The sequence below is a fragment of the Berghia stephanieae genome, unplaced genomic scaffold, assembly GCF_034508935.2.
Source record: "Berghia stephanieae isolate SIO BIC M18660-M18661 unplaced genomic scaffold, UCSD_Bste_1.3 scaffold59, whole genome shotgun sequence".
Taxonomy (NCBI): Eukaryota; Metazoa; Mollusca; class Gastropoda; order Nudibranchia; family Aeolidiidae; genus Berghia; species Berghia stephanieae.
The window spans coordinates 1-15,000 of NW_027627399.1; the positions used below are offsets into that span (position 1 = coordinate 1).

Below are 15,000 nucleotides of genomic sequence, written 5' to 3' on the forward strand. Positions count from 1 at the left end.
CGATCTCCACTAAACATGCCAAACGCTTTACAGGGGTTGACAGCAACCTAACATGTAGGATGAGACACGACACTTTGGCGATATGCACTTTTTTTTTTGGGACAGTGACAACGCTGTTGACCAGTTATCATTTTCACCCACATAAGGTGAAAATGTGAGTAAAGAGCCTTCCAAGGGCTCAACTTTACACCACTCGGATGCGAACCCGACCTTTTGGTCCAAAGGTGTAGACCTACTCCAAAACCACATAACGACTTATAAAAAAAACTACCTGGATGGTAATCTTACAAGATAGTCATAGCGCCTTATTGTCGTCATGTCTGGTCTACTCTCAATGTACCCCCACCTGGTGGATAAAGTCTTACCACAAGACCATAAAGTGCATAACCATCAATTTTCAGAAACGTTTACATTTTGTTCTTTTTCAGAGACGGTCATGAAAGAACACTAATTTTGAAGCAACCAATCCCGATCCGCCCAGAACCTATGGATCTGAAGTGGTCAACAGGGAGACTGAAAAAAAGAAAATGAACTAAGGGATAACAAGGAAAATGAACAAAGGGTTATTCCAAATTTAGGTATGACTTTAATAACACAAAAAAAAATGAAAATTGTATAATTTTTACTATGTGGAAAGAGCACAGTGAGCCTGTTGAACAGTTGAATGTTCAAGATTTTGGGCATCCGAAGTGCTGATTAGATACATCCTGCCACTCATGACTATATTTCACCAGCTCTCTGGAGGATCAAAATTTATCAGACATGGAAGTGCCAAATCCAACAACTGATAGAAGTTTCAGATGACACAGTCTTCTCACCAATGAGAGGAGCCTAGGAATAAAAAAAAAAGAAAGCATGAAAAGAATAAGAATATTTTTAAAAATCATTGATTTTATGAACATGTGATAAATTTATTTTAACCGCCTGAAAAAAAACATAGATTGTCTGGGTCAAACACTTAATGCCTTGAGCAATTTCTATTTAAAATACTTTTCTCGGGCCCATTAGAATAGAAACATAAATGTTTTCTTCAATTCCTTCCTCTTGACTTGAAACTACCTTTTAAAAAAGGCATAGATGTACAGGTGTCAGAGTCTTAATCTGCATATCCAAAATGTTGGTTATTAGATATGCAGGCTACCAGTCTCTATGTAGCTGGACATAAATAAAACACTGTTCATACATAGAATACCTATGACAGAGAAAAAACAAACTTCTAACTGGATAGTACTGTTAATGCAATTCCAGACATTGTAAGTGGGTAAAAGTAAAAGTGGGTGGTCTCAATAGATTCAATATTCTTACCCAGATTAATTACAGTTTGTTGATTTAGTCTCTGCTGGACAACTAATTGCAAAAATAATTTCATTTTATTTCAGATTCTAACATGACACTGTTAGCAGTGGTTGCAGAGAACTTATCACTGAAAGAAGAAGTCTTTTTGCTTAAGCAACAACTGAAGGAGTCTAAGAGACTTCACGCCAAGAATTATTAAAAGGAGAGGAACTTAAGAGGCTGCTGTTGTCAAAAAAAAACCCAAAACGGACGCAGATAAATGCAGTCACTCAATGACCATTGAACACCTGCACCATCACGGACCGAAAGAAGCTGTAAAGAGTTACACTGGTTTCGTGTATGAAGATTTTGTAAAAATATTCATCTTTGTAATTTACCATATCAACAAAAATGAAAGCAACATGTTGCTTGCCCATTATAGATCAATTTTTACTTGTTATGATGAAATTGCGTCAAAATTACACTTTCTTGCATCTTGCCAATTTATTTAAAATATCAAGAAATGGTGCAGGATGTCTATTTAGGGCATGGATCAATTACTTGTATTTCAGGCTTGACAGTTTGCCAGTATGGCCGATCGGGACACCATTAAGAATAACATGCTACAACAATTTTTAAAAGATTTTCCGGACACACTAGTTTTTCTTGATGGTATAGAGATAAAGACAAACAGGCCAAGGCCTTAAAAAATCAAAGTCTATTGAATTCAGACTATAAGCCTTTTAACAATGCCAAAGTAGGCACATCAGTATATTGTTCATGGGATCTTCTGTTCCCCCTTCGAACCATATCCCTTTGTCTTGCTTTTCCTTTGATACTTTCAACTTCAGATCTACAACTTCTCCCCGTATCATCTGGCACTCAAATGATTTAATTGTGTCGCAAGTGCTGTAAATCCCCTAAAATCAAACAATCTACCCTTGTAACATGCAGATTGTTTTGTCCCAATGATTTGAATGCATTATATTACCTGCTGTTCTCAATAGCTGCCATGACTGGTCGCAGCTTTACATTCCTACATGGTTTGGGAATAACCATGGAGGTAATGGGCTCCGGATCAGTTCTTGGGCCACAAGGTTTACTCCATTGTTGTGGAAGGCTTGTGTGCAGCTTGGATCTGTAGGTATATCTTGTAATCCAGCTTGCAGCCAATTCTTCTGTGTAAGGATTACTGCAACAACATGGAACATTCACCAGATATGCTGCAAGTAAAATTTAAAAACAAATGAAAACAACACTTGTTTGTAAAACCTGCTCGGACTGAAAATAATATCACATATTTAGATGATGAGTCATATTATTTTAAAAATGGTGTATAGGATGGCTAACCCCCTTTTTAAGTTGAATTAAAAAATATTATGCCAAATCGAGCTAATGGATCACACTTGACAAAGGGTATTCGAGGTAAAATGATGCTAGAAAGTGAATTTAAAGTTAAAATAATCAAAATATTTAAAATTTAGATAATCACTCTACAATAAATCAATAAACTACATTCACTCTCCGCAATTAAAAATTAATCTAATCCAAGTCTCATATTTTTTCGTGCTGCTATGTGGTCTTGTGGTATGACACTCGCTTTTGGATTGGAAGGTCCTGGGTTCGAGCCTCACTCAGCGCATAGTTGAGTCCTTGGAAAAGGCTTGTTACTCACATTCTCTCACCGTACTCAGGTGTAAAATGAGTACCTGGCCGTTAACAGGGTGTCTCTGTCCGAAACAAAAAATGTAATATTGCCTAACAGGCGTCATGACCTGTCCTAAATGTTAATTGTTGCTGTTGGCCCAGAACCCGTTGTAAAGTGCTTTGAGCACGTTTAGTGGATGCTGCGCCAATAAATTTTTAACAAAATTTTTGTAAATAAATTCAATTCTTTGCATCTACAAACGCACTCCCAACATATTTTCTCAGGCGGTGAGTCACAAATATTACTATTTTAATTTCCCGCATAGCTCAACTGACTTAGTAATTGATTCCCTTGAAATGGCATAAATAATAATTGGTCTCTAACTCTAAAGCATCATATTTTACCTGATGGCCCAGTCCACAAATTTTATATTTGCGTTTTATAAATATAAATATAATAAAAAGCATGTTTCCTTTTTTTTCTTTCATTTCTTAATCTAATTAAAGTTCTCTGTACCAAATCCCTGAAATGATTAACTCAGAAAGACTGAAATGATATTTATTTAGGGCCAACTGCCTAGAGAAGCAGTTGAAAAATTATAGTGGAAAGAACTTTAGAGAAAACTAAAATTCCTTAACTGGGCATCAAATCATAGTCATTGATACACTAAAGATGCTAATAAAAAAAAAATAATAATAATGATAATGATATGATCATAATAAGAATGATAACAATAGTAATAGATATTTGTGAGACTAAATAATGCAAGAAATTATGGAATCGATGTAAAAATGAAATATTTTCCCATCATTTTGGCACTCATAAACTGAGAGAGGCAACTTAATGTGATGCAAATTAAAATTACTTTAAATTTGTAAAAATAGACTTTAGTGATCATTGTCATCATGAACTTAGTACTAGAGATAATCGTATACCGGTGATTTAAAAAAAATTAATAAGGGCACTTAAGTTTGTTTATTTCTATCAATAAAACAAGATATATAGATATTTTTTAAAAGGCTAGCACTATTCAGTATCTGATACTGAATAGTGGTTTTGCACTATTCAGTATCTGATACTGAATAGTGCTTTTGTACTATTCAGTATCTGATACTGAATAGTGCTTTTGTACTATTCAGTATCTGATACTGAATAGTGGTTTTGCACTATTCAGTATCTGACACTGAATAGTGGTTTTTGTACGGTGTTTTTTTTTCCGAAACCTGACAAAGTTATGGGAAGAGGACAGCTGTGGGAGTGAATCTGGGACTCAGAAAAGTGTACACCAGTGGGGAGTGAACCTGGGACTGGGTTTCGGCGGGTTTCGTAATAAAAAGCAATTACTTTTTACGAAACGCGACGACACCCGGCAATATCCGACAAAGTTATGGGAGGTAGGCAGCAGCGTGTGTGTGTGTGTGGGGTGTGTGTGTGTGTGTGTGTAGGGGGGGGGATGAACCTGAGATTCAGGGAAGTGTACACCAGTGGGGAGTGAACCTGGGACTCTGGGTTTTGTAAAAAAGCAATAAAAAATGGGGGGGGGGGGGGGGGGATTACTTTTTTTACGATACCCGACAATATGCGGCAAAGCGTGGGGAGTGAACCTGAGACTCAGTGAAGTATACACCAGTGGGGAGTGAACCTGAGACTACGGTTTTCGGCGGGCTTCAGCTAGTTTCATATAAAAGCAATTACTTTTTTACGAAACCCGACTAATCCTGGCAATATCCGAGAAAGTTATGGGTAGTAGGCAACAGTGGGGAGTGAACCTGAGATTCGTGGAAGTAAACACCAGTGAGGAGTGAACCTGGGACTGGGTTTCGGCGGGTTTTGTAAAAAAAAAAGCAATTACTTTTTGTTTACAAAATGCGCCAAATCCCAACAAAATGGGGCAAAGTTATGGAAAGTAGGCAAATAATGGGGAGTGACCTGAGACTAAGGGAAGTGTAAACCAGTGGGGAGTGAACCTGAGACTCTGGTTTTCAGCGGGTTTCATATAAAAGCAATTACTCTTTTACGAAACCCGACGAAACCTGGCAATATCTGAGAAAGTTATGGGAAGTAGACAACAGTGGGGAGTGAACCTGAGATTCATGGAAGTGTACACCAGTGGGGAGTGAACCTGAGACTCTGGTTTTCGGCGGGTTTCAGCGAGTTTCACATAAAAGCAATAACTTTTTTACGAAACCCGGCAATATCCGACAAAGTTGTGGGAAGTAGGCAACAGTAGGGAGTGAACCTGAGACTCAGGGAAGTGTACACCAGTGGGGAGTGAACCTGAAACTCAGGGAAGTGTACACCAGTGGGGAGTGAACCTGAGACTATGGTTTTTGGCGGGTTTCAGCGAGTTTCACATAAAAGCAATTAATTTTTTACGAAACCCGGCAATATCCGACAGTTATTGAAAGTAGGCAAACAGTGGGGAGTGAACCTGAGACTCTGGTTTTCAGCGGGTTTCAGCGAGTTTCATATAAAAGCAATTACTCTTTTACGAAACCCGACGAAACCTGGCAATATCTGAGAAAGTTATGGGAAGTAGACAACAGTGGGGAGTGAACCTCAGATTCATGGAAGTGTACACCAGTGGGGAGTGAACCTGAGACTCGGCGGGGTTCAACGAGTTTCACATAAAAGCAATTACTTTATTATGAGACCCGGCAATATCCGACAAAGTTGTGGGAAGTAGGCAACAGTGTGGAGTGAACCTGAGACTCAGGGAAGTGTACACCAGTGGGGAGTGAACCTGAGACTATGGTTTTTGGTGGATTTCAGCGAGTTTCACATAAAAGCAATTACTTTTTTTACGAAATCCGGCAATATCCGACAAAGTTGTGAGAAGTAGGCAACAGTGGGGAGTTAACTTGAGATTCAAGGAAGTGTACACCAGTAGGGAGTGAACCTGAGACTCTGGTTTTCGGCGGGTTTCAGCGAGTTTCATATAAAAGCAATTACTTTTTTACGAAACCCGACAAAACATGGCAATATCCGACAAACTTATTGAAGCAGGCAGCAGTGGGGAGTGATCCTGAGATTCAGGGAAGTGTACACTTGTGGGAAGTGAACCTGGGACTCTGGATTTTGTAAAAAAGCAATACCAAGGGGGAGGGGGAATTACTTATTTACGAAACCCGCCAAAACCCGACAAAGTTATGGGAAGCAGGCAGCAGTGGGGAGTGAATCTGGGATTTGGACACTGATGACGATTGAACCTGGGACTGCGAGAGGCTGATTCCAGTGGACAGTGAGCTCAGAATGTACTTTTATTTCGAAACCTACCGAAATTTTCAAAAGTTATGGGAAGTGGGCACCATTGGGCAATGAACCGGGACTCAGGGAAGTGCACACCGGTTGGGAGTGAACCTGGGACTGTGAGAAGAGGATATCAGTGGAAATGAACCTGGGACTAGGGAAGATGGATACCAGTGGGAAATGAAGCCGGACTATGGGAGATGGGTACCAGACGAGAATGAAGCAATTACTTTTTTACGAAATCCGCCAAAAAACCATAGACTTAGGTTTACTCCCCAATAGTGTACACTTCCCTGAATCTCCGGTTCACTCCCCCACTGTTGCCTACTTTCTTTCCATAACTTTGTCGGATATTGTCGGGTTTCGTAAAAAAGTAATTGCTTTTTTTTTACGAAACCCAGCCCCAGGTTCACTCCCCAACGGTGTACACTTCCCTGAGTCCCAGGTTCACTCCCCACTGCTGCCTACTTCCCATAACTTTGTCGGGTATCGGCGTGTTTTGGCAGGTTTCGTAAAAAAAGAAACACCCCTAACAATACCACGTGTATTCAGTAAATAGATGTCAATTGTAGTCTAATATTCAGTATCTATTGAAATTATTATTATTATTATTATTATTATTATTATTATTATTATTATTATTATTATTATTATTATTATTATTATTATTATTATCACGTAAATTTTAATATAGTACGGCAATTAATTCACGGAAGTACATCGCTCAATTAAAAAATGCAGAAAGTCTGCCCACATATTATAATGAATCCGGTTTGCCTTAGATGACAAAACAAACAAACAAACAAACAACAAGAACAACAACAAGAACAACAACAACAACAAATGAGACAAACAGAAAAAAAAAGATTTTAAAAATAATGAACAATAGAAGAGCACAATAATGAAAAACAACAACGAGATGATAACACATAAAAGATATTCGTAATAAATCGATAACTGATTAAATTACTCCAACTACTTGATTAAAAAAAATAATCATCATAATCATAATAGTGATGATGACGATTAGAACAACAATAATAATAATAGTAAGTAAGTAGAAATAATATAATAATAATAATAATAATAATAATAATAATAATAATAATAATAATAATAATAATAATAATAATAATAATAATAATAATAATAATAGTAATAATAATAATAATAAAAGTACAATAGTATAATATCAACATTAAAGTATATTACAAGCAAATAAAATTATAAAAACAAAAGTTTAAAAAATATCAATAGACAGAAGGAATTTTAAAAAATAATGGGGAAAAAAAAAAAAGTTACCCCTACCGGGATTTGAACTCTCGAACCTTAAAACTCAGAGTCAAACAGCTTATATCCACCAAGCCATGGTGTCACTGAACTCTTAGTGACATTTAATCATGTCTATTTAGACATTTAAAAATGGAATTGAATGCCACTCTTATTTTGATATTTTGAACTATGTTAATTGCATAAAAGCAGAAATTAAAAAAAAATTACGATCAAAATATTTTTACAGCTTTGAATCGGGCTGTCAATTAGTGCATGTGTTCAATCTGGAAGTAGGTCAGCAGTTTATTTCCATTCAACCGAGATTGTCGCACTTTTCACTCTCTCTATAAAAAAAAGAGTTCCTTATGGATACTGAATAGTGGCAAAGCACTATTCAGTATCTGATACTGAATAACCACTTCCTTTTTAAATAATCGGATTGAGCCGATGCTCTACTGAGCCAATGCAAACAACAGGGGGCACACATAAAACACAACTCTAACTCGCCTACACATGACAGTACAACTCTTTTGTTCTCCCTTTACTTACGTTCGCTTAACTCCCATCCCCACCACTTTTTTATGTAGTAACGCTTTCTACAAAACTGAATTCATGAAGACCAAGATGAAAAAGACATACGTCACCTAACATTTAACATTTCATTGAAATTAATCTTGTTTCACAACCCACATGACTGACTGACCGATGAATGACTTGTCTAGCGTCGTGATAATTTACACAGTGCAGAAGAGGACGATGCCTAGAAAAATAGAAATCGATTGTAACTTTAAACAGTAGTTTTAAAAATGAAACTCAGCTAAAATTGAACACTTACCCTGCTTTGTATGAGCAGTAGGCATCCACTGCCTTCTTTTCCCTCAAAACTCACGTCGTGGGGCTTCTCGCTCTTCGGTTGGCTTCGATAAACAGAAGCAAAAACATCAAAAAATTTCGTTCTCCTTTTTAAATATTTTAACATACTTTTATAGGCAAAAAGCTTCCTCTCGTGTTTTTTTGCCAGGATGTCAAATATAGTAAATAATTTTGAGAAATATCCTCAGGGAGCTCGCTGACTGCCATCGTGATAGTGTAAGAAATAGAAAGAAACCAACATGAATGACCGAATCCGTGTCATGACTGTTGTCAAAAGGGGGTCAAGGTCAAGAGGCGCGGTTAATTCCCCCTGCACTACCCGTTTATATTCGTTATGACAATAATATAGCAAGGACACGTTCAAACGAAAAGTTATCACACACAGAGCGACATAAAGTTTCCGCGCAGATCTTCGCTACTAAATACTAGAATGACGTTCAGATCTGCATTAAAACTATTACTTTTTAAAACAGGTCTTGGTGAAGGAATAGGAAGAAAATAAACATTTTTCCCACACATGCACATTCGCATGACAACAACCAAGCATTCTGTCGAGAAATAGATTGGTTAGTACATCAAGAAAGCCAAATAATACATACCTTTCACACGACTCATCCTCTATACTTGGTGGTGGAAAAAAAAGTAAATTAATTAATTAATTAACTAACTAACTAAAGACCTAACTAATCAATGAATAGATAAATAAATAAAACATAATTAAGAAATAAATAAATGAATGAATGAATAAATGAATGAATGAATGAATGAATGAATGAATGGATGAATGAATAAATAAATGAATGAATGAATGGATGAATAAATAAATGAATGAATGGATGAATGAATGGATGAATGAATAAATAAATGAAAGAATGAATGGATGAATAAATAAATGAATAAATGAATGAATAAATGAATGGATGAATGAATAAATAAATGAATGAATGAATGGATGAATGAATAAATAGATTAATGAATAGATAAATATATAGACGTCAAACAATAATAATAATAATAATAATAAAAAAAGAAAAAAGAAAATTAAATATTCCCATTTTTATCCGGCGACAATGACATGGTTTTACCATGACCAATGAGGCTCAAAATGTATCGTTTTGGTCCGTGTCGTATGGAGCCAAATTTTCATTTGAATCAATTAGACCTCAACTGCCCTTTATATTGGGGGCGGGGGGGTGGGGGGGGCGTGGGTGCTGTTGTTGTTTTTGTTGGGTTGTTGTTTTTTTTTTTTTTCACCATTTTCAATAGCTTTTCTGGTCAGCAGATAGAACGACACAATCTTAACTTGTGACAATTTGAAATTAAGGTAAACAAAATGAATATTTCAAAGGGGATACCAGTGTCGAATCCCAAAATCAGAAGTAGAAAGAGAAACCCTTTTCCGGGAACTATGAGTAATGATATAAGTAGATTGACTACGTCATAGTCGAGAGAAAACGACAAGTCGAGAGTTTAGTATGAGCCTAAAAATAACATAGACATTCGTTGACTCGCTGGCTCGCGCGTAGAAAGGAAGAATTATAATAATATTATAATAAGTGTGAAGCACAGATTACTGTTAATAGAAATATATTCTGCGGTGTGAAGTTAGCGAATAGACAAATAACGATATATCTGTATCGTGGTTGAATAGACGATGCTTCGCGGGCGGTAGGAGACCAGCGGGTTGTCTACACCAAAACAAAAAAAAAAATAAATAAATTAAAATTAATTTGTTTTAAAATGAATAATAATAAAAATAATTTTTAAAATGCATAATATGAGCGGAGCGTGCGAAAAACTGTTATTTTAGAATTGATTTTTCTTTGACAATTCACGGAACTGGAAGGGTAGGGGTGGAGTGATTGCTGCTGACCGGTAAATATTAAATTGGAACTCCCTCGTAATGATGCATAGTAACTTAGCGACTGGTTCTAAACTATCGGAACAATGGCGGACGCCCTTATGAAATATTCTCCGACGAGCATAAAAGTGTGTCCAGAGGAGAAAAAAATGTATAAATCTGATCATGTTTGACTTTTATACATTCTGATCACATGACATGTGAAAACATGCTTGTCAGCATGAAGAATAAAAGTTCCATCGTGCTTTAAAAGTGCCCTCGTCAAACCACTTCTGAAGAAACCATCACTGGACCACAATATATTAAACAATTATCGTCCTGTATCAAATTTACCTTTTTTGTCAAAACTTTTGGAGAAGGTAGTTCTTACACAATTAACATCTCATCTTAAGAACAACAGTTTGGAACAACCCTTTCAGTCAGCCTACAAACATCAACACAGTACTGAAACGGCGCTTCTTAAAATCTTTAATGACTTGTTATGTAATGCTGATGCTAACAATATCAATGTATTATGCCTTTTAGATCTTTCAGCTGCCTTTGACACCATTGACCATGACATTTTGTTAAGAAGACTAGAAAATACGTTCGGCATAAAAGGAATTGCCTTAAATGGTTTACATCATATTTACAGGATCGATGGCAGACTGTCGTGGTGAATGGTGTTCAGTCAGAACAAGTTTTACTAAATTTTGGAGTGCCACAAGGCTCTGTTCTTGGCCCTGTCCTTTTTACTGTATATATGCAGCCCCTTTCAAGTGTGATATCCGGATTCAATCTGAGTTATCATTTTTATGCAGATGATACGCAAATATATGATTCAGCACCCCTTAGTAATTTACAGTTCTTAATACAACGAATTACGAGCTGTTTTAATGAGATTAAATCTTGGATGTACCACAATAAGTTAAAATTAAATGATAGTAAAACTGAGATTTTAATGTGTGGAAGACCGAGTATCCTTAAACAGGCAAATAAATCACTAATTACTCTCGGAAATAGCACAATAGAATTTTCAAATAAAGCAAAAAACCTTGGCGTCATCATTGATAAAGATCTTTCCATGACAAGCCACGTGAATAACACCATACAATCTATGTACATAGAAATGAAAAAAATAAGCAAAATTCGTAATTTAATACCGAAGCATATAACAGAACTTTTAATTAATTCCTTGGTTTTATCTAAATTGGACTATTGTAACTCCCTTTGGGCGAATTTAACTAAAGACAAAATTAGCAAACTTCAGGTTGCTCAAAATAACGCAGCCAGGCTCATTGTACGCAATAACAAAAAATACCCGTCAGCAACTCTTCTTCTCCGTGAGTTACATTGGCTTCCTGTTGAAAAAGAGTTGCCTATAAGATTTGTACTGTTGTCTACAAATCCCTGAGCACGAACAGTCCCTCCTATATTAAAGACCTTCTAAACATATATGTCCCCAATAGAAACTTGAGGTCAAGCAATGACCAATCAATCCTTGTCAAACCTAAGCCATTGCGTAAAATAGGTGAACAGTCTTTTCAATTTTCGGCCCCCCATTTTTGGAACTCTCTCCCGTCACACGTGAGATGCTCGGATTCGTTGACAACGTTCAAATCTCGCTTAAAGTTTTATCTTTTTACGTCATAATGTTGCAATATTATTTTCATATTTTGTTGTTGTTAAATTGAATTCGTATCACGTTTCCTTCACACTTGTCTCACTGTAATATGTTTTGTTTTATATCACTGTAAAGCGCTTAGAGCCTGTGACAACGGGGTAAAGCGCTATATAAATGCCATTTATTATTATTATTTATTATTAAGAATAAAAAGTACCGAATTTCTTTGTTTAGAACCAAACTGCTCGTTGCTGGGCGGACGTGACATCAGACTGTTGAATCCTATTATAGTCGGAGGATTCACAGGTCTGGGTATGAGTTACATTTTGGTAGAATGGAATGACTGATGTCCCATGTATAAAGTTTAAATACTTACTTTTATCATTCATTTCAACATCACCTGGGCCTGGAGGGGGGGTGGTGGTGGGACCTTAAAGAATAAATTATAAATACATATTAAAAAACAAATAAGACATAGCACCATAATAAAGGGTAAAAAGGGACAATTAGAAATGGAAATTCCCTTCAATTTTTGTTAAAACATAACCTGTCGTCTCAAAACGGGATTTGCGAGTTAACAATTACGTTCCTCGAACCTAAACGATCGACCGACGACGAGGAATTGAGGAAGAAAACCAGGATCATCACACCGTCGTGTGGCGACCTCTGGGGACAGATCCTGGTTTTCTTCCTCGTCGTCGGTCGATCGTTTAGGTTCGGGGAACGTAATCGTTAACTCGCTAATATGTCAAAGAGAACCTGGTGCTAAAAAAAAATTAAAAATAAATAAACAAAAACAAAAAAACAAAAACAAAACAAAACCCCAAAAAACAGATGAATTAAAAAAATAATTGATAGGTTCGAGAACATTCGGTGGGTGTTGCTGATTTTTTTTCAATTTCAAACCCCTACATAACTTATATTTGATACTTTTGACTTTCAACTCAATTTTCCTCATCCTGTTTTGTCCATTCCGACATAGAGCCAGATTGGCACGGTACATCAACATGAATTTTCCAGAAAACACTTTTGATCGAAAGTTGACACAGTGATAAATATTTACTGACACCAATCTAGAAATATTTATCTGAATTCCTCTCATCAGACGCATCAGTCGCCAAGCGCGATGGTACAATGGATAATGCAACTGTCACTGATCACCCAATGGCGGCCATGTTGGTGTTTTCATTGATTTTACTTCCATTAATTTGGTTGAGTTCTCTCTCTATTGAACTGCAAAACTTCATCAAATGGCCTTTATCTTTTTTCTTCTTTTCATTTTTCATATGGGATATTCTTTTTTCTTCCTATTTATAAATAGGAAATATATAGTATGCTGTTGGCTAAGAAGCTCACAACATTGCCATCCGGAAGTAAAACTGACCACCATATAAAAAGATGTGTAACCATGAATGTTTATAGTTTGGTTAATATAGCTTAGAAGGAATTACTCATAAACGTGGATGGCAAAAAATCTATAACAAAGACGTGAGTGATATCAACTTCATATTATCTATATGTAGAAGACGATGGAGATGGATTAGACACACCCTTAGAACGAATAACTGCACTTTAACATAGAAAGTATTGGACTTGAATCCTCAGGGCAGAAGATCAAGGGGAAGGCCACGGGGAACATGGAGAAGAATTAAAGAAGCTGATATGCAGAGAAGTGATAAGACATGGGACAAGTTTTAAAAGAAGTTAGTTTAGGATAGAGAAGGATGGAAACTTTTTGTCTGTGGCCTATACCCTGGCCTTGGGTGAATAGGCAATGATGATGATGATATTATATTTGTTAATGTGGATGTTTCACGTTGAAGAGTATGTTCACTCTTATCACGCTTAGACCACCTTCTCATTGGCATCATACAGTCGGAGCCCACCATTAACATTGACATGAGACAGCCACAGACCTCCTTTAACACTGACATCCTCCAATCAAAGTGACCACCCTTAACACTGACATCTTCCAGTCAAAGACCACCCTTAACACTGACATCCTCCAGTCAAAGTGACCACCCTTAACACTGACATCCTCTAGTCAAAGTGACCACCCTTAACACTGACATCCTCCAGTCAAAGACCACCCTTAACACTGACATCCTCCAGCCAAAGACCACCCTTAACACTGACATCCTCCAGCCAAAGACCACCCTTAACACTGACATCCTCCAGTCAAAGATCACCCTTAACACTGACATCCTTCAGCCAAAGACCACCCTTAACACTGACATCCTCCAGTCAAAGATCGCCCTTAACACTGACATCCTCCAGCCAAAGACCACCCTTAACACTGACATCCTCCAGCCAAAGACCACCCTTAACATTGACATCAGTCAGTCATAGACCACCATTAACATTGACATCAGCCAGTCATAGACCACCTTAACATTGACATCAGCCAGTCATAGACCACCCTTAACATTGACATCAGCCAGTCATAGACCACCATTAACATTGACATCAGCCAGTCATAGACCACCATTAACATTGACATCAGCCAGTCATAGACCACCATTAACATTGACATCAGCCAGTCATAGACCACCCTTAACATTGACATCAGCCAGTCATAGACCACCATTAACATTGACATCAGCCAGTCATAGACCACCATTAATATTGACATCAGCCAGTCATAGACCACCATTAACATTGACAGTGACATTGCCATCATTCACTCACAGTTCACCCCCTTACCCTTGACCTCCTCCAGCCAAAGACGACCCTTAACATTGACATATGCCACTTTGTCAACAACAACCCACCCCCCCCCTCAAAAAAAAAAACAAAAAAAAAACATTGGGAACCAATGGTATGATATCGAGATGATTTGGGAGCTAAAAATTGATTTCCTAACCAAACACAAGAGACGGGTTAAGTGTGTTTTAATCTTTTTTTAATTCCTTCAGAGCCATTAAGTCCATGGAGACGGAGTTTATCTCATTTGCTACAACATAAAATGGATAATAGCAATTACTTGCTACTCTTTGGATAGGACATTAATCTATCGCAAAGTACTTTCTGGCGAGTCTAATAGACCCAACTACCCAATCGCTGCTGGGGGGGAGAGGGGGGGGGTCAGAAAAAAAAAACAACAACAAAAACTCTCAAATGCACCCAGGGTCGATCATGGTCTCATTGATTGTGAAGCGAGTGCTCTAGCAACTGAACTATCATCGGGACCCCCCCCCCCCCTGTGCTTTATTAAGGAGA

At 37.2% G+C, this 15,000-nt stretch overlaps 2 protein-coding genes across 3 annotated transcripts in view; both read right to left on the reverse strand.

Annotated features, from left to right (window-relative positions):
• Nucleotides 1-746: 746 nt before the first annotated feature.
• On the reverse strand, nt 747-8,943 carry LOC144962086 (uncharacterized). Its single transcript, XM_078895047.1, has 3 exons — nt 8,917-8,943; nt 2,267-2,498; nt 747-831 (listed from the first exon to the last, which is right to left on the reverse strand). Exons 1-3 carry the CDS (start codon nt 8,930-8,932, stop codon nt 747-749), a joined length of 333 nt encoding a protein of 110 aa, XP_078751173.1. The 5' UTR covers nt 8,933-8,943.
• A 586-nt stretch (nt 8,944-9,529) lies between these two features.
• LOC144962087 (uncharacterized) overlaps nt 9,530-15,000 on the reverse strand; it is a 27,528-nt gene continuing 22,057 nt past the window's right edge. For both annotated transcript variants that reach the window (XM_078895049.1, XM_078895048.1), the window contains one exon: nt 9,530-12,211. In XM_078895049.1, coding sequence (XP_078751175.1) covers nt 12,012-12,211 — 200 coding nt within the window. In that variant the 3' untranslated portion in view covers nt 9,530-12,011. The remainder of the gene's footprint in view (nt 12,212-15,000) is intronic.